This window comes from Oryza brachyantha, chromosome 9 (genome assembly GCF_000231095.2).
Source record: "Oryza brachyantha chromosome 9, ObraRS2, whole genome shotgun sequence".
In the NCBI taxonomy this organism is placed as follows: Eukaryota; Viridiplantae; Streptophyta; class Magnoliopsida; order Poales; family Poaceae; genus Oryza; species Oryza brachyantha.
The window spans coordinates 8325867-8351018 of NC_023171.2; the positions used below are offsets into that span (position 1 = coordinate 8325867).

The 25152-nt window shown below is 39.5% G+C and overlaps 2 protein-coding genes across 3 annotated transcripts; one reads left to right on the forward strand and one right to left on the reverse strand.

Moving 5' to 3' along the window:
• The first annotated feature begins 394 nt into the window (after window positions 1-394).
• On the forward strand, window positions 395-10293 carry LOC102715972 (lysine-specific demethylase JMJ25-like). Of its 2 annotated transcripts, XM_015841243.2 has the most exons (12): window positions 398-710; window positions 794-899; window positions 1254-1569; window positions 1662-1725; window positions 1813-1979; window positions 2328-2524; window positions 2683-3012; window positions 3282-3590; window positions 3670-3742; window positions 3837-3922; window positions 4051-4170; window positions 10017-10292. In XM_015841243.2, exons 1-12 carry the CDS (start codon window positions 466-468, stop codon window positions 10098-10100), a joined length of 2097 nt encoding a protein of 698 aa, XP_015696729.2. In that variant the 5' UTR covers window positions 398-465; the 3' UTR covers window positions 10101-10292. The 2 variants fall into 2 exon arrangements, with proteins under 2 accessions (XP_040383335.1, XP_015696729.2); XM_040527401.1 differs by having other exon boundaries at window positions 395-710; window positions 1813-2524; window positions 10017-10293.
• Window positions 10294-19946: 9653 nt separating this feature from the next.
• LOC102716247 (malonyl-CoA decarboxylase, mitochondrial) lies at window positions 19947-24011 on the reverse strand. Its single transcript, XM_015840846.2, has 12 exons — window positions 23332-24011; window positions 23055-23199; window positions 22874-22964; window positions 22541-22599; window positions 22383-22460; window positions 22186-22269; window positions 21808-21983; window positions 21425-21547; window positions 21214-21286; window positions 20626-20711; window positions 20458-20542; window positions 19947-20314 (listed from the first exon to the last, which is right to left on the reverse strand). The coding sequence occupies exons 1-12, from the start codon at window positions 23877-23879 to the stop codon at window positions 20300-20302; spliced, it is 1563 nt and encodes a 520-aa protein (XP_015696332.2). The 5' UTR covers window positions 23880-24011; the 3' UTR covers window positions 19947-20299.
• Window positions 24012-25152: the final 1141 nt, after the last annotated feature.

Below are 25152 nucleotides of genomic sequence, written 5' to 3' on the forward strand. Positions count from 1 at the left end.
ATAAAAAGAGGACGAAACAAGGAGCGAAAACCAGCGGAGCGAGCGCGACGCGTGGGCCTCTGCTCGCCCCCTCCCGCCCTCCACGTGCTCCTCGCCTCGCGAGTACTACTTCTACTCGATACAACAATCCCAATCCGCCCTCATCCATCCATCGATCGGAGCCACCGCGGCGATCTCGAATTTGGGGTTATGGCGGCGGCGGCTATGGATTGCGGGATGCGGCGGGTGATGATGGGATGGGCGTACGGCCTCGAGGAGGCGGCGGAGGAGGAGGGGGCGGACGAGGAGGAGGAGTGGGGGGTCGAGATGGAGATGGAGAGGGGGAGGGGGAGGGGGAGGGGTAGGGGCAGAGGGAGGGGGAGGAAGAGGAGCGGGGCGGCGGCGCGGGGCCGGGGCCGGGGGAGGGGGCGGGGGAGGGCGGCGCCACCGGCCAAGCGGCGGCGCGTGCAGGAGCCGCCCAGCGGCATGATGGAGGAGGTGGCGGAGATCGGTGAGGGCGGCGGCGGCGGTGAGGGGGTGGGGGAGGGGCCCCTGTCCGGCGCTGTTGAGGAGGATGGATCGCTGCCGAGCACCAGCAGCCGCCGCGGCGGCAGGAAGCAGGGCGGAAGGTCGTGCCACCAATGCAAGAGGGTGAAGCCGCAGCCCGAGGAGATGATCAGGTGCCAGCTGTGCGGCGACAAGGTCTACTGCGCCACATGCATCAAGAACAAGTACTCCCCTGACCCCATCATTCCGCCTTTCCTCTGTAGAAACGTGATGTGGCTTTCTCAAGAAAAGGTTGTCCGTTTTTCAGGTACCCGGAGATGCATGATGCGGAGATTAGAGATGCATGCCCTTTCTGTCGAAAAATCTGCAACTGCACTCGTTGCAATCGTATTGCCGAGTCGGATGGACCCAAGGTAATGAATTTGAAATTTGTGCCTTGCAGAGGTTTATAATTTTTTTTTAAAGATTTACCATGACATGACGCAGCTAGATTTCTGAGTTTTTCTTGTACCAATGCTGCATTTGTGGTGAATTTAGGTTAGATTGTGATTTTCATAGGGAGTAGACGAAATCGGCTAAAGATTTTTTTTTCTTAAAAGAATGACAAGAAGGATCCCAATTTCGTTTCATTTAGGGGTTATAAGCATGTCTAGTGATATAGTTTGGTATTCACCTCTTTAGAATACAACCATTAAAAAGACAGTCATAAAAATATTTTGCGGTTTGCTGAGTTTCTATCTAACAGGTGTATTGTAATTCTCTTGTAGAACTCACTTATCAGAAGATGCAACATCACTAGTTCAGTAAAACGGAAAGTGAGGCCTGCTGCCTCAGGTTTAAGATTCAAGGTTGGTACTGCGGTGGCATGGACAAAAACAAATGATCAGATAGAGGCTAACAGTAGGATAAACAACGAATCTTCCATATTGTATAAGGCAGATACTCTAGATGTCAAAGCTGATGAGGTTGACGCAGAAACTAAAAACAAATATGCCAGCTACATGCTACATTACCTGGTTCCACATTTAACTAAGCTGAACAAGGACCAGATGAGTGAGATGGAGAAGGAGGCTAAAATTCAAAGTAAGCTAGTTCTTCAGATCATCTTGAGTAATTTACTTGCTATTTGTGACTTGCGACTATTTCTTAGTACTTCCATCCCTTTCCCTGCACAGGATTGGAATTGTCACAGTTGACTGTAGAGCAGGCTGCTTGCCGGAATGATGAGAGAGTATTCTGGTGCTGGTTGCCTAACACTCATTAATTATTATTTTTATTTCTTTGTCATTTTAAATGTGTCCTGATTGTTTTTTACATATGAACCAGTGACAATTGTAAAACTTCAATCTTCGATCTGCATAGAAGCTGTCCAAACTGCTCATATGAATTATGCATCATCTGTTGTAAAGAGCTTCGTGAAGGCAAACTTATGGGCTCTTGTGAGGAAGAACTGTTCTCTTATCCTAATAGAGGATCAGACTACATGCATGGTGGTAATGGTGATCCAGTTTCAGAGTTGATAAACTACAAAGAAACATGCATGTCTAGTGACCAATCTAATGACACAAAGTGGTGTGTTGAATCTGACATAATTTATTGCCCTCCAACTAAAATTGGTGGATGTGGTGGTAAACATGCTCTTAAATTGAAACAGATATTTTCAAAAGACTTGTTGAGTCAACTTGAAGTGAACGCTTTACAAATGTGTAAGAAATTAGAACTGTCTGATATTATCAATAGAGACACATGTGAATGCTTGTGTGCTACTGATCAGGGAAGTTCAAGGAAAGCTGCCAGCAGAGAGAATTCAAATGATAACTACATATACTGCCCTGTATCAGGTAATGGAAAGCCAGATGATCTCACACACTTCCAGAAGCATTGGGTGAAAGGCGAGCCTGTAATTGTTCAACAGGTGCTCCAGAAAATGTCATGTTTGAGTTGGGAGCCACCAGACATGTGGTCTAAAGTACATGGTACCAGCACTAGTCCTGAGATGAAAAATGTCAGGGCTATTGATTGTTTATCTTGCTGTGAGGTCAGTATAAATGTACAATTCATCCCTACAGATACAATATATGTTATAGTAGTTTTCCTTTAGAATCTTGTATGTGATGCAGATCAGTTTACTTATTGTTTTTTTTATTTTATCATAATCTACAAAAAGAAAAATAATAATGTGTCTGTATAATCCAGGTTGAGATATGCACTCAGGAATTCTTTGATGGGTATTATGATGGTCGGATGTATCAAAATCTATGGCCTGAAATGCTTAAATTGAAGGACTGGCCTACATCAAATCATTTTGAAGAACTTTTGCCTTCTCATGGAGTCAAATACATTGATTCTTTGCCTTTTCAACCATACACAAACTTGAAGTCTGGTTTGTTGAATGTCTCAACATTGCTTCCAGATGACATCTTAAAGCTTGACATGGGACCAAAATCATATATAGCGTATGGCTATGCACAGGAACTGGGTAGAGGAGACTCTGTTACAAAGCTTCACTGCGATTTGTCTGATGCAGTAAGTCTTTATATTACTTTGTCCAATTAGTTCATAAAGAGTCCATGATGTCTCATTTTCCTCTCTATGAAATTTAATTTTTTTTAACTTCGTATGTAAAATGAGATCTGGAAACCTTATTTACCAGAGAATTAATTTTCCCTTGTAATGAGCTAATAGTGCTCTTGACAGAAATTGTGCACTATGCTTCTACCTGCTATAAAATAGTTAGCTTACAACATTGGAAGTTTATTTGTTTATTCATTAAAGCTATTTTGGCTTTTTATTAGGTTAACGTTTTGATGCATACTGCCAAAGTTGACCCTCCTGAGGAACAAAAAGATGCAATAAAAAGCTTGAAAAGAATACATACAGCGCAGAATGAAAAGGAGTGTTTTGGGAATGCTGCAACAGATGGAAGTTATACATCTAAAATCTGTGAGGATGCAAATGATTTATCCTCTTCTGAAATCAGTGAAGTTGATGAGGGAGGTGCCTTATGGGATATTTTCAGGAGGGAAGATGTCCCAAAACTGAAAATGTACCTTGAAAAGCATTGCAAGGAATTTCGCCATGTATACTGTTCTCCAGTTCTAAAGGTTAGTATGGGCATGATTTATGAACAAACTTGTACTTGTGACCATCATGCTTAATCTGTGGTACCTTATGTTTTTTAAGGTATCTAACTCTGTACATGATGAAACATTTTATCTAACAAAAGAACACAAAAGAAAGCTCAAGGAGGAGCATGGTGAGTTCCTTTCTCTACTAATGTGATGTTGTGGACTTGGCAATTCTTTACAATGTGTTGGAACGTTACTTGAAATTCTGATATGCTCATTTAGGAATCGAGCCTTGGACATTTGTGCAAAAGCTTGGGGAGGCAGTTTTCATCCCTGCTGGGTGTCCTCACCAAGTACGGAATCTTAAGGTAATATTTTCAGTGTACTCTTTCAGTACCGCAATTTCTTGCCTGCACTGTATACATGAGAGCTGGGTGAAATACTTGCCAAGTTCGCATGCTTTTGTAGCTGATTTGGTATTATTGCTATGTTGTAGTCCTGCACCAAGATTGCCTTAGATTTTGTATCACCTGAGAACGTTAAGGAGTGTCTCAGCTTAACCGAGGACTTCCGAAGACTTCCTAAGAATCACAGGGCCAAAGAAGACAAACTGGAGGTAAGTAATACATTTCCAATGCGCACCCATTTTGAACTATTTGGTATGAAATATACTAATATGTGTTGCTGTAGTTTAAGCTTATTACCCGATGTATCTAAAAGATGAAACAACACTTCTAATTGGCCAGTTCACACAAAAACAAATGACATAGTTTACTCTAGAGGTCTCCTTTCTCATTGCATTTGATAATAAGATTTGGTGTAAGTCAACGGATAAATATTATTTGGTTGAAACATAATGACAAAATTAAGAATTCAATCAACAAACTTGTACGGCCGATCAAACTATCTCACTATCTTGTTTCAGCCATTTCATTGGCCGATACGGCTATTTCGTCATCTTGTATCGGTCATGTCACCTCCTTGTTTGATTGCTTGTATCCGAAGGTTTGGCCACCAACTCGTAGCCAGTTGGCCTTTTCCTTATCATCTCCACACTTCTTCCCTCCCGGAGCTCTCTCTCTTTCCTTTCCTCTCCTTTCTATTGTCGTGATGTGTTGGCTTTTTATGTCCCTGTTGGGTGTGCCTTTGGTGGTCGCTGCTGTTACCGTGCCTCCAGCTGCTGCTTTTTGAGGCACCTTCATAGGCCATTGCCATCCACTCAGCAGGAGTCTCTATACCCCTTCTTTTTTTTTTCTTTTTCTTTCTTTTTTTTTGTTGCTGCGGGTGCTGCACCGACGAGATGATCCAGAATTACCGGTAATATTTCATGAATGCACTTCTCTTGTTTGCTGGGTTGGTGAGATTTCTCTTCTCGGGGTTGTCTAAATTTCTTAGAAAATCGATTGCACCACCTTATTTGACAATATTGGTACGAGAATAGCAGAATGAAAAGGAAATTTTTCATAAAGTGTTGGGCGGCACTTCCAAATCAGTTGTCTTTAATGGCGACATACTAGATGACAGCCCAGCAATTACCAGGCTGGGTTCTAAAACACATAGATAGGATGCGAAGGGGAGGATCCAGAGAAGGTTAATGCAGGAAGCAACTTAGAGCCTCATCAGTTTGCTTTTAATAAGCACAAAGAAACTGCTTATTAACGATTTAAAAATAATATGGGTAAATCTTTTATATACGTGTTTTTAACAATCTAAAATCAAAGGTTGAAAATGAACTACGACGAAAAAATCTCAAGTTTGAAGGAGAATGAGATGGGTGTAATTGGATGGATGTATTGCATTGAGCCCTTGACAGTTTATAGGAAGTACAATATTTAGAGGCAAGCCAATATACATATGGTAGTCTACGATACACAATATATAAACTACCAATTATACTACATTTCCCCACAGTTGTAACTGGAACATTGTAGACATTTAGACTAGAGAAGACCGAAAAGCGATGTCGGAAGGCGCCCCTCTAGGCATTGCGCACCGTCAAAGACAGGGACGGAGCTACAATACAATGGACGGGATCACCCGACCCCGATGACCTTCGACGAAATCTATTGTTATATTGTTTAGGCAACTAGGATCATACTAAAAGTTAAGTAAGATTAGTGTATTCTGACCCCGGTGACCCCAATAAACTAATTTTATAGCTCCGCCCCTGGTCAACGATGTAGATATCGGTGTAGTCGATGTTGATGCCAGAGTAGGTACCCAAGGTCGACGGGTGGTGGGTGACTCATTCCTGATGCAAACCAAAAAGGATAGAGCTGCAGGGGATCGTGTACCTAGCAAGGTAGCACCCAACCAGCGGCGGCGCAACGAGGCGGAGCGACACAAGGCATATGACGGTTTGCGGTCGCACGGGTTGTGCGAGGATGGCGTAGATTGGTCGGCTGCCACCATGGCGACTCGATGTTGGGGTCGACCTAGTCCCATGTCACCACCATGTCCTCCATGGTGAGCATAGAGAGGGTGACAAGGTGGCGTGACGTCGCGAGAGGGCTCAATTTGCTGCATGGCGACGACAAGGACCCAACACCTAAAGGGGTGGCGCAGCCCCGACGGAGATTGATCTCTCCTTGGGGTTGCGAGGTTGCAGAAGCTGGCGGTGGGTAGGGTTGAGATCTAAACCTAGACTCATGATACTATGAAGGAGAATGAGATAATGAGATTGGTGTAATTGGATGGATGTATTGCATTGAGCCCCTGGGCAGTTCATATAGAGTACAAAGACTTTGGTTAGGATCTAAACCTAGACTCGTGATACCATGAAGAATGAGATTGGTGTAATTGGATTGATGTATTGCATCGAGCCCTCGGGCAGTTTATATAGGTTTTTTAAGGTACCCTCGAATGATGGTGAGCCGTCAATTGCTTTGGATCTGGCGGATTTGATTTTATTATACTACATTAGTAGGATGTGTAGTAGAAATTTTATAATGGTAAATTTGGAACTAAAATATTATAACACTGCAATGAATTTATGTGTTATATATCATGTTAAAATAGATGAATTGATAAATATATCCTATCAAAGTTTTGAATAAAATATTTAATATACTTATAAAAATATATTGTTAGATCTAAATTTTACTACACTACCTTCACTGCCGGTAAAGGTATCTTAATATCAGAGTACAAGACTTGGGAGGCATGGCAGTCTGATACATAATATCTAGCGGTCGTTGCGGGAGCATCGCAGATGGTCAGACTGGGTAAAATGATCCAGATGCTAACAAAATTAACTCCCAAGGTTTTATTATTTAAAGTTTTACTTATAAACATTAGCCAAAATATGTGGCCGTTAGTCAATTGATAGGGGGCTAGGCTTGGAAGATTCTAAAAAGGCCTCAAAGAATTCGATGGATGTGGCTTAGCTGGAAGCAGGAGCAAATACCCTGTGGGTTGGATCAGAGCTCTTACGATGAGATAGACGAAAGACTTTCAGGATTGCAAAGAGGTCACGCTTGGAAATGGTAGGAAAGTAAGCTTTTGCTGTGACAACTGGTTAGAGTAAATCCAGCAGATCATCTATCCCATCATCTATCTTAAAAATAGATGATGTGAGGGAAAAAAAAGTTTTAGTGTGTCATCTATCCCATCATACAAATATAAAGCATCTTTATATTGGAAAAAGAAACTCCAAATAGAATGTTCTCTCCATCTATATCTCAGTATCCAATTACAAGATGAGAGCAATATCAACATGAGAGGAGGCGGTTGCAAAGTATTAATAAAATATATATGGATGATAAAATACAGATGTTATGTTGGAGTGATGTATCATATAAATATAGAACCATCCAAATGATAATATGAATGATGAAATTTAGATGAGCTGTTAAAATTGCTCTTTAGGACAAAGAAGTCCAAAGGATTTAGTTTAAAGTCTCTACTGTCTACCAAAAGGGAAAAAGCTGTAGTATCGTAGAGGGTCTTTCGCACCCCAAAAGCTAGCCATTGAGGTGATGGTATATCTTAGGTCTATTATCTTTCGACAATCAATGTAGGACTATTCAACAATCTCCCCCTTCATATATTGGTGTCCCTCCGCCTCTTCATCATATGTGGGCCCCATAGGCCCACGGTTCATCAGGTATACGAGCCCCACAGGTACGTACGGTTCATTAGCCGTTCACACACCGTGTGCCTATCGGACTAGAGATGTTAAACTAGCCAGGTTTTGGTATCACTTGTAAGATTGTAAAGGCTCTTTTTCATCATACCACGTGTAGGATCGTAAAGTTCTTTCCCACCCTAAAAGCTAGCAATTAAGGTGAGAAGCTTTCTCACTTATATCTTAGGTCTTTTGTTCTTTCACAATCAATGTGGAACTATTCAACAAAAACGATTTGCAAGAGACGGGGTAATAGAAAATAACTGGCTTTACTCCTTTAGATAAATGAGATAGATGTGTTAGGCCACCAACTACAGCAAATCACCTAAATTTTTTTTCGTTTGTAATATATTGTTTGTTTTTTAATTAAAAAGCTGACTCCCAAAGAAGACTTTTGTCCATCGTCCCACGTCGTCATCATCTTGGCATCACACAGCCAACACACATAACCGCACACTCCCTCCACATAATACGAGGGATTATTTATTTTTGTAAAAATTAAGAAATAAGCTAAAATACAAATCATGACAAAAGGTGGTAAATGGGGCCAAATTGCTGTGCTTAAGAGCAAGTACAATAGTAGTTTGTAAGCCGGCTAAATGCTGAGGTGGATGAGAGATAGGAGGTGAGAGACGGAAAGCGAGCTATAAGCTTACAACCGGCTCGGGCATAAAAACCAAAGAAACTTTATGAGAGAGATAAATGGGTCATGTATTAATGATAAAGAGGTAATTACTATATGGGTGGGGTTCTTATAGCTGGCTTGCCGGCTATATTATTAGCCTGGCTCTAGCTCAGGTAGCTAAAAGGCTAATAGGCCAATAGATATAAATGATAATTTGAGAGTGCCGAGGAAGATAAAGGCCATGTTTAGGGAGCATTTATTAGCTACAGTTTCTCGTAGAATCTTAAGAAATCAGAAGCTTTTTCAAACTAACACCTGCCTTAGGAATCTATAGTCGTAGAATACGGAAAATGAACCAGATACTAGAAGTTCGACAACCTAGCTTTTCCAAATTCTAGCATCTCACTAGCTGCTCTCATAATCTTATGCTCCCAAAATAAGGCCAAATGTTATTTAGGGCTCTCGATGCAATTATTTTCTTACCCACTTTAGGCATATATCTCAAACCAAACAACCTATCACCAGGGCTGCTACGTCAGGCATGCATCTATCTTCAAAATTTTAGGCTAGATCCAGGTATCAATTTTTGTTAGGCTAGATCCAGGCATCAATTTTTGTTAGGCTAGTCTCTTAGATCATGTTTAATAGTATAGCCAAATGTTAGATATAAACATATACCTCGGCATCTTCTAAGATTATAACATATAATGGTTAACTATTGATACAATAAACAACAGACATATTTTATTAATATATTTTCAACAATAACCCCTTTTCACACAAATCGACATTTCTCATGCGCTAGTGGTGGGACCTATTTTCTTGAAGCTCGTATGTAGCTGGTTGCTATTTAGTAGCCCACTTAACCCGTCTTCTCACTTGTCTCCTCCACGTTGACATCCAGGGGCTTGGGTTGCCTTGGAACCTGAACCTGCAAATCAGCCGTTATTTCTTGCTTGAAGCATTCACGGTATGCGAAAAATAAGCTACCTTATAATACTTGCTCTTAGGTTGCCGACCTAATTATACCCTAAAATACTCTATATAATAACTTATGCCCTTTTTTTAACCAATTACACGCTCCTAGTCTACCACTGCTAAAGTTTTTCATCTAGTCTCTTCCTAACCCATGATCGTATTTCCTTCTTTAGTCTACTACTGTTAAAGTTTTCTGACGAAGGTAGTAAGTACAAAAAAAATTATATTTTCAGGATAAGGGAGTAAGTACAAAAACTAGTATGTGGAAAATAAAGTAGTATAAATATTGCTAGATGGGAAATAAAGAATAAAGTATATTATGGGACTGAGTGTGTACTCGATGTAAACGTTTCTGCCACAACACACGTTCATACGAGAGAGAAGACACGCTGGATATCAAGAAACGTGCTAATACTTCATATACACTTCAACACGTTGATGCTATGTTTGAGTTGATAGCTAAGAATTGGTAAATATGTTTGTTTAGTGTGTAAAACCTAAAAGTTCTTATTTTAAATTCAGATGTGAAATATGATTTGTTTTTCTCGAGAACTATTTGAATGTACTAACAATCTTACCTCTTGTTTGAGTAGATAACTAAGAATTGGTAAATATGTTAGTTTAGTGGGTAAAAACTGAAAGTTCTAATTTTTAACTTAGATGCAATATATGCCTTTTTTCTTTCTCGAGAACTATGTGAATTAATAACAATCTTACCTTTTGTTGAATACAGGTGAATAAGATGGTAATATATGCCATTGATCATATCTTGAGGGATCTTAAGAAAGATCTCTGCCCTCCCGACGAAACGGATTAGATGGTATACCATGTAGAGATATCTAAGGTCAATAAATAATAACTTTGCTAGGAATTTTGTATTTTGTTGTTAAACCTTCCTAGAATCTGCGAAGGGATTTTGAATTGTACAATATATAACCTTTACTGTGAGTGGTAATCTAGCTAATGTGATAAAATGTGATAAAATGGTACTCCATTCACTTCCAAATTTTTATTTGACGATTTGGATCTACGTTTGACATCTTATTAAAAAAATTATGTAATTATTAATTATTTTTTATAATTTGATTTATTACAAAAGACATTTTAAGCATGACTTGTAATTTTTCATGTTTATATATAAATTTTGAATGAGAAGAATGGTTAAAGTACGTCCAAAAAGTCGATCTCAATAAATAAAAATAAAAATACAGAGCGAGAAAGATTATGCATGGGAGTCATATTTTTGCTTGGTAGAGAAATATGTTAAATGGAATATTTATAAATAAAAGTAATTTATAAATAAAACTTTTATATACATGTTCTTAGTCATCTAAAAGACAGAAAAATAAATTACGATAAAAAACCTTAAAATCATCTTAAAATTTCTTTAGCAATAAATTAAATTATAACAAAATAATTAACAATTATATAATTTTTTTAAGCAAGACGAATGGTTAAATATAAACACATATATCTTTTATTTATGTTGAGGTACCAAAATTTTACAGTAAAAATTTAATGCATCTAATACATTCTTAAAAACCATAAAATTTCTCTTTTATAATACATCATTCACCAAATACCCTTGTTTTAGTGTTTTCTGTCATAATTAAATAAGACTACATTGATAAATACATATCATAGAAAGTGAATATAGGTAGTGAAAAGTGGTATAGCCAACTCTAGCTCTATAAATTAGCGTACCATCTATTACTAATCTAATAGCATACTCAGAATATTATATACTACTAAATTATTAGTACATGGGCATACCTTTCGCAACATAGCTCGTTGGAGTACTTGTTATAGTTGGTTAAGGCATTTTTGATGTATATTCTCTTATGATGTGTAAGACTAGACGTCATAAGACATGCCATAAGTGACAATTTAGATAAACATGTTTTCATATTTAGACTTATATAACTTAGACTAAGGTGGGTTCTACTGGGATAAAAATAATCTTCTCTTTTTCAACTTTTCTCGTACTGCAACATTAAAATATTTTAGCTAACATATTATTTTAATCTAAACACCAGTTGCCCATATGAGCTATGGGTGCTTATTAGATATAGCATAACATTCTTGCTCCAATGTATTATACCTCTCTTATTTATCTCTCGTGTATGCACCTCCAGCGCCTCCCAGATCATACATCAAAGTTGTCCTTATAATTGGTAGCCTACTTTTTTTTTCTTTTCCCTCTTCTCTTTACTCCATGTCACTTTATTATAATAGTTCTATATAAATACTCACTCTTAGCTGTGAGGCACCGTAAATATGTGAATTGACTGTAGCACTCTCAAGAAAAATGTAATTAGCTAATGGATACAGTGGGTAAGTCGGTACTATTTTATTAACTCCAGTGTAGATGGAGAGAAAACAGTGAGGACTATACTAAGGCCCTGTTTAGTTTCCAAATACTTTTTCTAAAAAATCATATTGAATCTTTGGACACCTAAATAAAACATTAAATATATATGAACATTAAAACTAATTACATAATTATAGAAAAATCGTGAAACGAATCTTTTAAACCTAATTAGGACATGATTAGTCATAAATGCTATAGTAACCAACATGTACTAATGATGGATTAATTAGACTCAGAAGATTCGTCTCGTGGTTTCCAGACGGAATCTAAAATTTGTTTTTTCATTCGTGTCCGAAAACTCCTTCCGATATCCGGTCAAACGTTCGACGTGACCCTTTTGCCAAAAATTTTTGGAAACTAAACAAGTCCTAATTTATTCCTGTCAATCGACTTGGTCAAATGATTTTTGAAGTGCCCTAGAGCTAGTACATCTTTGCAAGTGTCTATACGGTTTTTTAAGTGTAGAAAGACAGGTAATACGAATTTATTTTTGAAAGTGAGCTAAGAATTTAGATAATTTAGATAAAGAGAAAGGGGCTACGGAAGGGTAAGGAATTGTTAGTAAGCATTTAGAGAAATCATAGATTAGAGATTAGCCACGAGAGTTTGATTGGGTTTGGGAGAGTAATATACCAAGATCATGGACAGTCCAGTGCACACGCTATCCCAGTCTTTTATATAACTAGTAACTAGTAAGAAACTAGTACGCTGCAATCGTTTTTTCATTCATGTGGTTGCCTTTTCGTTTTTTATGAGCATAAGCAAAATGTTGTATTAGCAGTTAAAAATAATTTATAATAAAATTTATATATATATATATATATATATGTTCTTAGTAACCTAAAAACAATGACCGAAAAATAAACTAAGATTAAAAAACCTTAAAATCGTCTCTAAATTTTAGCTTATTAGCATAATTGAGGTTATCAATCTTAGGGAAGGATTTGGGTTAATTGGACTATGCTGTTATCGTATACTCTCTCGTTTCATAACACTTATCGTTTTATATAAAAACACAATCTCTAAAAAATAACTTTGCCCATAATTTTTCAATGACAACAAATATAAAAATGTATAATTTTATTTAAATACTTTTTAATACTATTTTATGTATATAGTCCATATGCTTCTAAAGTAGATATATTAAAAGTTATTCTTAGTGAAAGTTTTAAAAGTTTAATCTCAACCTAGTTGTCAGTTTTTATAAGAAATTAGTTTTTTAGGCTGAACAACTTTTATGTGATCGAAAATGTTTACCCATGAAATTGGAGGATAGAGAGAAAAAAAGAAACACACTCTTGAATCATAAGATTAAGAAACATATTATCTTTGTTTTCCAATATAAAATTTTCTATCACTAGATTTATAGATTCATATAGATACTAATAAATCTAAATAAGTCTAGACATATATACAAACAATATGTTTTAATCAACAGATAGATCTAGATACAGTTAAAATGTCTTACATTATGAAATAGAGGGAGTAGGATTTTGATATAATTGAAATAGTAAAAATATATGATTAAAATAAAAAACCATAATAATGTTTGATTGAATGACTTCATGAAAAGATATGAATCTGAAGAGAGAGAAAATCGAAGAAAATTGTCTATGAGCATGGATCTCATGTTAAAATTCCTCCCAATAAGAATTTCATAGTATTTAATAGGATTAAATCATTTGATCCTTCGAATCAACGACAGCGGTACATCATACCCTTCTAACAAACCACACAGAAACAACAATCGTTTTATCAACTCGAAACTTCTCAAAGATGGAAAGAAAAGCAGAAGAGGAAGGAGAAGATCTGCATAGAAAAGGCAATGGAGACGAAAAGGGGAAGACCAAATGAATCGAATCAAGATCTATCCATCGATGCCAAATCTCCTCAAGGAAATCGATCAAGCAAAAACCGGGAAGAGCAGCAAATTCATAGTCAGAGCAGTTTACCTTTGCAGATCGATCCGACCAGCGACTATGCTCCCGTCCAGTTGTAGATCGCAAAACTCCGAAGCGAATCGTCGTCGAATCTTTTCGAGAATCGCAAAAGGCTTTATAAATAGCAAAGATATCTAGGCAACGAATCTCTAATCTTTTTCTGGAAGTGAAATACCTAAAATAACCCTGTGACACTTTCACACCGCGGTTAAAGATTTAATTAATGGTGCAACGGTTCAGGGGAGTCGTGCCGTCCGCGGCCACTAAAATGTCACGTAATCTCCGCGCTAAACCGTCGGCGTAAATTGCTAACGGATGGAGTAAGATCGCGTTCATGCATGTAGTGAATCAGCGGTGATTGTTTGATTTTTTACGGAAAAAATCAAATAGTATATTTATAAAAGAAAAATAATTTATGAATAAAGTTTTTCAAAGTGAAGACTGAAAAATAAATTTTGATGAAAAGAATCTAAAGTTAAATCTAAATTTAAGGTTAAAAATTTAAATTTTAAGTTATAAGCAAAAGCAAAAGCAGAGATACGGGTGTCCGTATCTTTCAAACTCTCAAGCTTCTTCGATGCAAATGTCTTTGGAAGGCGCTTGTCAAAACACAACGGTTTAACTTTTGCACATTTAGATTGGATTGATACTTTACATCCTTGAAGAATTTAAATCCGGCCAAAAGTTGAATTTCTTTTTTAGATGGTGTATAATGCCTTAGGCGGTTCATGATCCCATCATTGCGTGAAGATTTCAAGTCTTGAAATTTGAGATAAATTAGTGGGTGTTTGGATCCAGGGACTTTTTTTAAGTCTCTTGTCACATCGGATGTTTGGACGTTAATTAAGAGCATTAAATATAGACCGGTAACAAATCTAATCACATAAATAAAGGCTATTTCATTAGACAAATTTTTTAAGCCTAATTAATCCACGATTAACAAATGTTTACTGTAGCATCACATTCGCTAATCATGGACTAATTAGGCTCAATAGATTCATCTCGTAAAATAGTGCAGAGTATGGGGTGGGTTTTATTAATAGTCTATATTTAATGTTTCTAATTAGTGTCCAAACATTCAATGTGACAGGAACTTTAAAAAAGTTAGGGGAAACAAACACCCCCTAGTAATAGGGTGACTATGGTATCTTTTATTAATGATATTGATGTTTCCGAAGAAGGCTCTAATCAAACATGCATGCTTTATGAGATAAATTTCGAATGGTATAAATGAAGTTTTTTAGTGTTTTCTTAAACTCACACTAATTAGTTGATATACGTGTTTGAAAGAGATACTTGCATTAGGTGACAGAGCTCTTGTCTAGATACTTTGCCCTAGCATGTACAGTTTCTGTCAGGATCTTCGGCCATGTTTAGGGAGCTTCTGATAGCTATAGATTCTTATAGATTCTTCAGAAGCCTAAAGCTCTTACAAACAACGCTCAACTTCGAGAATTTATAATTGTAGAATCCAGAAAATAAACTAGAAATTGAAAAAGAACCGACTTTTTTAGATTTTAAGTTGTCTTTTCACCAGCTACTTCTCATACTCTCAAGTTCCCCAATCAGACTCTTCATCTCTCCCAAACAGTATAGTTTCTCACCTAAATTCTGAATATTTAAAACTATAGAATTAAAAAATAAACTAGGTTTTTAGCTAACTTCTTACTAGGTGTTTCTTAAATCTTAAGCTTATAAAAATGACATCTATTTATAAAGGATAAATGATGCAAGTAGAGTTGGCAATGAGGCCCCATTACCTGATACTCAGTGGGTTTTTACTCTATTAGGAAGTATTTATAGTTTAAATATAGTACCAATGGGTATATAAATGGGAAAAGGTGTACCCATCGGGTGATCCAGATATGGCTATGTTTCCTCACCACCTGAAACCATTACCCATGGGTGAAAATTGTCCAAACGGCTAGCCCAAGAATAACATTAGTGGCCCAAAGACTAGACCCCAGAACCACAAAGCCCTACATATAAAAGCCAACCGCATTATGCATTTCTGCTAGCTCTTGGCTACTGCCCACACCCTTCACCGAGTGCACCGTCCCCGTACTGTTGTCTATAGTCTGCTAGGTGATAGTTGCGACGACATCGTTCCTAGACAAGTGTGGCACTTCGGTTGCCGCTGCTGTGAGATCGAAGTTGGCCCACCACAATAACGAAGGGACACAATCGCGAAGGGATGCCATGCACCACCACCAGCCATCGGCCCCCCGCAAAGCACAAAGGTATCGTTCCACCTTTCCCACCTCATCGTGCCCTCGCTGGTGTAGACCTCACCGGCTGTCACGAAATCGACGTCGAGTTGCCGGCTGCCGCGCAATCGCCAGGAGACGCCACGCATCGCCATTGACCACCAGCCCACTGCAAGCATTGGTAAAGACCCTGCTGTTGCATCCGCAGGTGAAGACCCTGTCGATAGCCACAAACTCGCTTGGTTGTTGGCTGGCTGCCGCCCGATCGGTTGCGGGTAGACGTATCCAACAGGTACCTATTACCCATATGGGTGTGGGTATGGGGTAATTCTAGACCCGACATCAGGTACAGGTGCATGGTTAATGAACCCGATGGGTACATACCCGTTTTCAACTCTAGATGCAACTAGAATCGAATGTCCGAATCGAGCAATAAAAACTGGGTATCAAACTTTTTCAGTTGATCTTTAGTCAAATATCAAAATTACATGTTGTGTGACAAAAAATGTACATTTAGTGGAAAATGAAAAACGACAACTAGTGATAAACAAAGAAAACATATTAAGAGGTGTAGCGCAACATTAAGAAACAAGTTGAAATATTTTCTTCTGTGTATGGAACATTGAGTTCCAATGACAAAAACATTAAAAATCCATAAAAATGTGCAACACAATCATATTCCAATTAAAACATTTCGCTTCTTACACAGAAAACATCGGGTTTTAAATATTGAAACATCAACCAAGAATGTAAAAGGCTTACCATATTCTTCTCAAATCTGGTGCAAATGCGCAATGGTATGGTCCATTGAGATAGGCAAGAGGTGGTGCATGTAACAGAGGTTGTCTAAATTGCGAGACCCGTATCTATACCACCGTCTTCCCAATGCTCTTGGTTGAGCTTCTCGGGAAGAAAGCAAGGGCAGAGGCTTGGCTACGTGCATAGCGACACCCTTTGCATCACCATCAACAACGTGGCTCCAGGTGGACCCACTGACGTGTTATGGTGGCCAAAGTTATGGGCAAAGAGGGTGCACTAAGATGCAGGGAGGGGCATGGAGACAACTCAATTGACACAAGAAAAGGGTAGATGATGTAGGCTTCAATCACAACCAGGAGATGCCCTCCACGCTGCCTGCAATACCTTATGGTCCTGCTGCATAGGGAGATGCATTTGATCAAGGTACATAGTGAGAGGGAGAGAGGGAGAGGGGGATGGGAAAAGGATTGAACACCACATGGGTAGTGACGATTGGGTAGTTGTGGGCTGGCAATGATGAGAGGTAGGGTTGGTGGAGAGGAGCCAATGCCCAACGGTGGATCGGTGTTGCAACCGTAGCAGAAGGAGCACATTTATGTGCCTGGAGGCTGTGAGGTGGCTAAGGGCATCAAGCTTCTCCCATATCAAACACTCAATATACAACATTATTTTATACAAACATGTTATTTCTCAAAACACAAAAAAGACAGATTTGGTTTTTGGGTTAAGGTGGGGATTGGAGGTGTGTAGAGGATGTTGAGAAAGATTACATAGGGAAGGCTAAGGTGGTGATTGTCTGATCTTGGGCAGCAAACATGAGCAGTGGTGCTATAAGTTTGGAGGAGGATGATGGGTGGGTCAGCAATGAGGGCATGCGATCTAGGGTGGAAAGAAGGCCAAGGATGATGGTGGTCTCTCTACCAGAGCAAGCTACCCAAGACAAAAAAGATCGACATGGTAGGATTACTTGACGCCACTCTGGCTTAGGGTAGGGAGGTGAAATAGGACTCTAAGCTCATAAGGCTTAATGTGTATAGGGTGGGGGAAGAGAATGGTGGTAACATGAAATTAAACTAGACAGGTGCACATCACAGGGGAGAAGATAAGGAGGTAGGGTACTATAACATGTATCTTGAGCAATATGGACCATTCAAAAGTGACTAAAATTTAGGATCTAAGCCACTAACACACTGAAAGTCCCAAAGCTACCGGACAACATTTGAATGGGTAGTTTTTACACCTTTTGTGTTGAGCCCCGCAGTGTGAGGAGTCCTAGCTCAGTCTACCGCGTAAACCGAAAATAAATTTCTGTTGTGGTAGAAAACAATACATGCATACATAAGTTATAGGCATAAAGTCACTTGTCTCAAATAAGTGCAAAAATGTATATTGTTCCAAATACAAGGCATAACTATTTTTTCTATGCCACATAATATAAGGCGTGCTATGCATTAAGTATCTAGTCTCTCTTCTCTAAATTTAATTTATTTTAAATTCTTCACTATCAAAATGTTCAACCATATTACATGCATGAATACATACACCAAGGATGTGTTTGGTTGCCTGTATAATCCCAGCCTAGTCCGAATCCTCTAGCTTGGCTGCTCTCAGCTTGGATAGTCATGCATTGATTGTGTTTGGTTGTCTGTATGAGTTTGTCCTGGATGACCTGAGATCCTATTTGGTTGGTTATATCTTTGGATGTTGTATGCAAAAGATAGTGTTTGGTTGGATGATTTCGACGTGAGTTCAGTCACGGGATGGTTGAATGGGGAAGTTATTGCATTTTCCATTACAACAAGATATATTATGAACAATGTTTACCGTTGTGAAGTGAATGAATTGTCAAATTAATTTTAATATTGTAATGCCCTAAATATAACATTGTGGCCTACAACAAGAAGGAACATGGCAACTTGTTCTTCAACCGAGCTGTGAATCCTGTGAATATTGTCCTGCAGTAACTCTCTTTGTCATAACAAGTTGCACAACTGACAAAAATGTGCTCTCCTCATTCTAAGTTGGTTCACACAATGTGTATCATTAGAATCATAGATCAAAAGGAGATTGTTCTTTCTAGCTAAGTCCCTCTCCATCAACGACCCATATGAAATCCTAGGGTTGCATTGCCTAGCTCCCCTCATAATAAAAATCATATAAGCACACATCGTTGCTACTAAACCAACAGCTTTTGCCATTAGGATCTGACGGATACGCCGCAATTCTTCCATCTACGCGGTTGTCACAATTTATAAAACGGTGTCAATGTATTGCATTTACCAAATGAAACCATATGGCACAGATCTGAACAAAACAAGTGCATCTCAACACAGATCCACAATTCAATCATGCATACAAGTGAACTGTTCCTAAACCAATCGCATGAACAACCTAAAAAATTAACCATTCAGCAACCAAAATGCCATACAGAGCATATATGTACTCCCTCTGTCCCAAAACAAATCAACTTTTTAGTTTTTAGAGACAATATTTAACTCTTCGTCTTATTAAAAAAAATTACGATTAATAATTTTATTTTTATTAGATGATAAAATATAAACAGTACTTTATGTGCGACTAATTTTTTTAAAATTTCTTGAAAATTTTTTAAATAAGATGGATGGTCAAATGCTCGACACAAAAACCGAAAAGTTGATTTTTTATGGGACGGAGTGAGTAGTTTTTAGATTCATACCTAGTTGTTGTAGGAGGGGAATCGGGCTGTAGACGAACGGAGGGCGCAACGAATTGGGCTGGAGACGAATGGAGGAGGCGCAGTGGTGTCCTTGGCGAGGACCGGCGTCAGCCAGTGTGGATGGTGGCGGGGAGGCGCGGCGGCGTCCCTGGCGAGCACCGGCGTCGGCCGGTGTGGATGGTGATGGGAGGCACAACGACATCCCTGGTGAGCACCGACGTCAACCGGTGTGGATGGCGGCGGGACGAGGCAGAGCTGGTGTAGATGGCGGTAGGAGGAGACGACGACGGTCTAGCTGGCATCGGGAGGAGATGCCAGCAGAGTGGATGGTTGGCGGCGAGGGCCTAGCCAAAGAAAGTGGGGGGAGAGAGGGAGGGGGGGGGTGGGGGGAGGAGAAATGAGCCTTTATGCAGAAGACCCCTCTGATTTTTTGCATGTGCAGTCCAGGGCATCGCACGAGCCAAGCTGAGTTCAGATGCTCAGGCCGAGTGTTTCTCCTCAGCCTAGCCACGGGATGGTTTTTGCATGCGGACAACCTAGTTTTGAAACGTGCACCAGCAACCAAACAAATGTTCCTACTTATCTCAGTCAAACCAGCTGGGTGCAGAGAACCAAACACACCCTAAGTTAATCTAACGAGAAGATGGTTATAACTCTTTCTTGGTCGTATTAGTGATAGTTGAGCATTGCATTTTGGAATGGAGGAGGTATTGCTTCTTGCACTCATATGCACAGCACGCATAACTGTGAGTCTGTGAGTGAGCTAACTCCCGGTTACATTTACCAGAACAGAAGAGAATGGACAAGGTAAAACGATTATTAACTTCTACTGTTACAATGCTGCCAGTGCAGCGAGGCCAATCAGAAACAAACTACACGCGGCTATGCATGATGACGAGCAATTATATGACCAGGACATGCCCACGACCGGGGAGAAGTGTGCTATCCATACTGTCCGTATAGAGTATCTTGGTTAATTATATCCAATGACTGGTATGATCCTTCGTCGGATGCAAAACTTCCACTCCAGAAATGTTCTTCTACTCATGTACCCTTTGGCTGTTCCAGAACATCTCAGTGAGAACAAAAGGCAGAACAGAAAATAATCGAGACAGAAACAGGCATTTTGTCAGGCTAATTAGCACAACACAGTGGCACAGTGTACTGTATGAAATGTCGTACAAGCCAAGCACAAATCGTACCTCGAGATACAGCGACAAGTTAGGTGAAGTATGAGCGATCCCTGTACCCAAATATGACATTGCGTACTCTTCTATGTTCTCTAACCTGAATAGAGTGACAGTATATAAACACGATTATCCATGAAACCCATCCAAAGGTATCTGGGTAAATCTTCAACAAAAGCATACCTGTACATATAATTTACCATGATACCTCCACTTTGTTGAATGCCCTTCTCCGATTGGTCAGCCATCCAATTTATTCTCTCGATCATCTGCCAAAAAAGCCAAGCATTTTCTTAAGGCCAAGGCCACATGTTCCCAAGAGTTATTCCTTCAATGTATCATAGCGTATCATTAAATGATAAGTCTAAATGTGAAATACCATAAAACATAGTGTTTAAATATGAAATTACAACATGGTTCTAGGATAAGCATTAAATATTTTAAGTTTCAGGTAGAAGCAGGGAAAATGGATAATCTATTGGGTGTGGCTTTTTCAGGGAAAAAGACAAACGACATATTTGCAAACGAAAAATAATTTGTGAATGTTTTATTATATATGTGTTCTTCATGATCTAAAAGCCAAGGCTAAATAAACTACGATAAAAAAAACCCTAAAATCATCTTCAAATTTAAGGTTGAAAAATCAAATCTTGGCTTATACGCACAAGCAGAAGCAAAAAAATAAGGGTGTCTGGTTTATATACTATGCAAAACCGAATTCTCTACTCAGAATTAGCATATAGAACTGGATGTGCACATGCTAGGGCTTACTGCTCCATTTTGCAAATGAAAATTTGCAACAGCATCTAGGGCTTTTCCTCGTTTTTTCTCCCTGGCAAGATACCTATACATTATATGTGATTACTATCAGTTGCTGCAATTAACATATTCCAAAAATGAACAATAGCAGCTTCTATGGTCGATAGTCTTTCCAACATGTCATTCTTAGTGCATGTAAAGATGAAACAATGTAACTACATACCTTGCGCACAAACGCATGAGAGGGGACTTCAGCGCAGCAGATAATTTGTCAGACTTTACCCACTGACTTGATTTCAGTATATCTTGTAAAAGTTCAATTCCATTTCTTCCATCAACTTCTCCACTGCAGCAAATGTACCAGCACAGATTATTACAAATCACGAAGCACCACGTAACTAATTCTCTATGGATAATCAAAATTTCACATAAACATGTAATGGATTAACTACTGAACAAAGGGTAGTATTCCAAAATTAAAACACTGATTTTCTTCAGAAACCCAACTCTATGGGAAAAAAAAAAGAGATCATGGTAATTCCAACTTCCAAACAAATAAAAGAGACTGTTTCCAACAAGGATAGAGCATGAATAAAAAGAGCATACACCGCGTCACGTATCATCTTCTCTTCCTCTGGGAGAAGGATGGATTCTCTGAAAGTGGAAGTGACTCCTGATAAATTTCCATCCTGCGACTCGGCCTCTGCTAACTTCATTTGGGAAAACAGCTTAGCAAGAAGCCATTGCATGAAACCAGGAATTGGGCTAAGCGTTGCGAAAATCTGCATGAAATGCCAACAGACGAGCATATAATATTTGATTATCAGGAAACATGAGTAAGAGACTTGGGTATAATGATGAATTTTCAGTTTACAATTAGTGTTGCACCCACCACATCATCCAGTTTATTATATTTCCAGTGCTTGAGTATAGAATCACAGCACGATGGAAAATAACAATGATCAAAGATTTTGAAAGCAATACCTGTACTGAAGGCATATCTCTTCTTAACATGTCAATCACACGCTTAAGAAGGAATTTTCCCAGGTTAATACCTGATAGGCCTGGCTGATAGCAATGAACAATCAATTTGTGTAGGTGGCTAGGCATCAGTTTGTCATTCATGCTAAATAACCTAGCATAGTATTTTTATTTACTGTTAATAATCTAAGAATATGTACCTGGGTTGACGATATTGAGTAAAAAAGTGCAGATCTAGCTTCGCATTCAGGAGTAGGAGGATCATCCCACAAAACTTCCTGATAGGATAAACATAAATAAGTTCAATTGAGTGGAATGTTCATGTATCCAAATAGGACTTTGCTGAAACTTCAATGACCTGTATAGATGTGGCCGTATCTTTGAGGAGGGCAACTTCAATGAAAATCAGTGGCTCTCCTAATTTTAATAAAGATATAGTAAGAGCACTCAAACAAAACTGGTTACCAACTCAAGCACAAATGTAAAAGAATGATGAATGATACTTTTATTTGATCCCTATAAGAATGTCAAACATGTGTGAAAAATACAAGCTATCCAGCTAGTTATCGATTCTTAGTGTTCCACTAGGTTATGCACAGGTACTTATATATTGCTAAGATTGAGTCATAATATCAATGGCAGTAGTCCAAATGTGCAAGGAACGTAGTCAAAACAACATAGTTTAATCAACCTGGTATTGCAGGATGGAAGTACCCAAAGCAACGGCGGCCAACACCCAACCTTCTCTTCAAGTCTATCAAATTCCTGATTGGATGCACAGCCTACAAAACGGAAAACGAAAACAAAAGTGAATCATCAGCTAAACCACCGGAGTGCACACTGAAAATTTCAATGGCCGGCCGATCACAGACTTCATATGCCACGATCTTCTCTAGCAAGGAGGCCGGATCATCCCAAGTTATCTGGTGGAGAGTCAGTGCCGCCGGGCTGAGCCAAGTCACGAGCTTCTCCTTCAGGTACCCATCCAATGCACGCAGCACCGGCACATTCTCCTCCCTGCATTGCAAATTTGCAATTGCCCCCCAAATAATATCGAACAAGGAGACAACATTTTGATTATCCCCTATGCCATTTGCTTATCTACTAATCAATATGCGTCAGCGTGGGGAATGTCACTGTCACTCTCACCCCAGCAATGCGAGGAGGTCGGCGCGGATGACGGCGAGGAGCTTGAGCCCACCGGGCTGCGCGTTCATGGTCTCCAGGAACCCGGCGTACTTGGGGCGGAGCGCCTCCCTGAGCCCCCTCTCCATCCGGTACATCGCCGACGCAGAGCCGCCGCCACCTCCCCCATCCTCCCCTGCCGCCTCCTGGTGCTCCTCCTCCTCCTTCTCCCCCGCCGCCGTGGCGGCGCTCAGGTACTGGCGCATGAGGTCGCGGACGCGCGCGCGGGGCACGTCGTAGTCGGCCGCGAGGGAGCGGAGGATCTCGCGGCGGCCGCCCCGGTCGAGGGAGCGGTAGCCGTCGGAGAAGCGGTCGAGGGCGGCGGGGGCGGGGGAGACCGCGGGGGAGACGGAGGCGTGGAGCCAGCGGCGGACGGAGGCGGCGGGGTCGGGGTCGGGGTCGGGGGGCAAGGCCGCCGGAGCGGGGGGCGGCGGGGCGGGGCCGACGGCGTCAGGGTACATCCGGGCGCGGAGGAGGACGGCGAGGGACTTGGGGGCGTGGTTCCTGCTCATGTGGCGCCGCCGGCCGGCCGGGGTTCGCCGCCGACGAGTCAAAAGTCGTGGGATGCCCACGTGGCGGTTGAGTTGGGGGCTCAGCCGTTGCGATGTCGTATGAAAGCAAATTGGGCGACAGTCCTGCACAAGTCCTCTTCTATGCCTTGCTTCTAATCAAAGGGATAATTATAGCTTCCCAACAGTTGACATCAGGATCAGATTTGATTTTCTTTATACTTGTAAGATTGAGCTTCAGTTATTTGTCATCATAGTCTATTGTTATTAAGTTAGATAGTTCTATATGGCATAGTCACCAGTATAACATAAATAATTAGCCAATAAAAAATCAAATCAGCGATTTATCAGATCGACCTAAGAGATTTTTTTTTCTAAAAAGACCATGGCTCTGTTTGGGATTACGGTTTTTTCCTAAAATTTACGAGTTCTTAAACAGTATAGTATAGATGCATTTATGGAATTTGGAAAAAGAAGGTATAAAAAGCTAAAATAATCTAGCCTTTCCATGTTTTTACTCGTTCTTTTTTAAGAATCTAAGCTCCTCCAATTATAGAGGACATTTGATTGAACTACCATCACAACTAAAATAGATATAAGAAGGTACTATCTACGTTTCTTAATATAAGATGTTTAATTTTTTGGGTTATAACGTTTGATCATTCGTCTTATTTAAAAATTTAGTACAAATATAAAAAATGACAAGTCGTGCTTAAAGTTCTTTTAATAATAAAGTAAGTCATAAGCAAAATAAATTATATTTTCATAATTTTTTAATAAGACAAATAGTTAAACATTATTATAAAACAGAGGGGGTATACAACTATCATATGGACCGACTCTGGGATATAATACCACATAATCATATTGTTTACCATACTTTATAACCGTTGTGAACTAGCATAACTTGTTCGAGCCCTGTTATGGTTTACCTTATGACATTTGGTTAGTACCTTCGTTCTTATGTCTCCCAAACGATTGATTTAATCTTGTGTCGGTATAAAATCGCTACCGTAAAATCTGATGTGTGTTACTCTTAAAAACACTTGGCAATATTATATATATTATCTTAATTTATACCTATTAATAAAATAACATGTTAATTGTTGTGATTCAGTATGTCAATCAAACTATAATTTACATTTTGTTAAGTGAGCTTAGAAAATCTGGAAATTGGGTGTTCTTGTTAGGCGGCGTTGGGGTTTTGGAGTGACAGAAATACAAAGTTCAAGCTGACCAACTAGCTTCTTAAAAAGAAAAGAAAAAAAATACTGAC

Excerpts from the sequence above, each read along its gene's own strand:
- LOC102715972 (XM_040527401.1), top strand. The coding sequence starts at position 466 with ATGATGGAGGAGGTGGCGGAGATCGGTGAGGGCGGCGGCGGCGGTGAG. Across the intron at positions 1,726-1,812 it reads AATGATGAGAGAGTATTCTG|TGACAATTGTAAAACTTCAA; the intron begins GTGCTGGTTGCC and ends CATATGAACCAG. Across the intron at positions 4,171-10,016 it reads CCAAAGAAGACAAACTGGAG|GTGAATAAGATGGTAATATA; the intron begins GTAAGTAATACA and ends TGTTGAATACAG.
- LOC102716247 (XM_015840846.2), bottom strand. The coding sequence starts at position 23,879 with ATGAGCAGGAACCACGCCCCCAAGTCCCTCGCCGTCCTCCTCCGCGCC. Across the intron at positions 20,712-21,213 it reads TTCATTTGCAAAATGGAGCA|ATGATCGAGAGAATAAATTG; the intron begins GTAAGCCCTAGC and ends CTTTTTTGGCAG. Across the intron at positions 20,543-20,625 it reads ATGGTAAATTATATGTACAG|GTTAGAGAACATAGAAGAGT; the intron begins GTATGCTTTTGT and ends CACTCTATTCAG.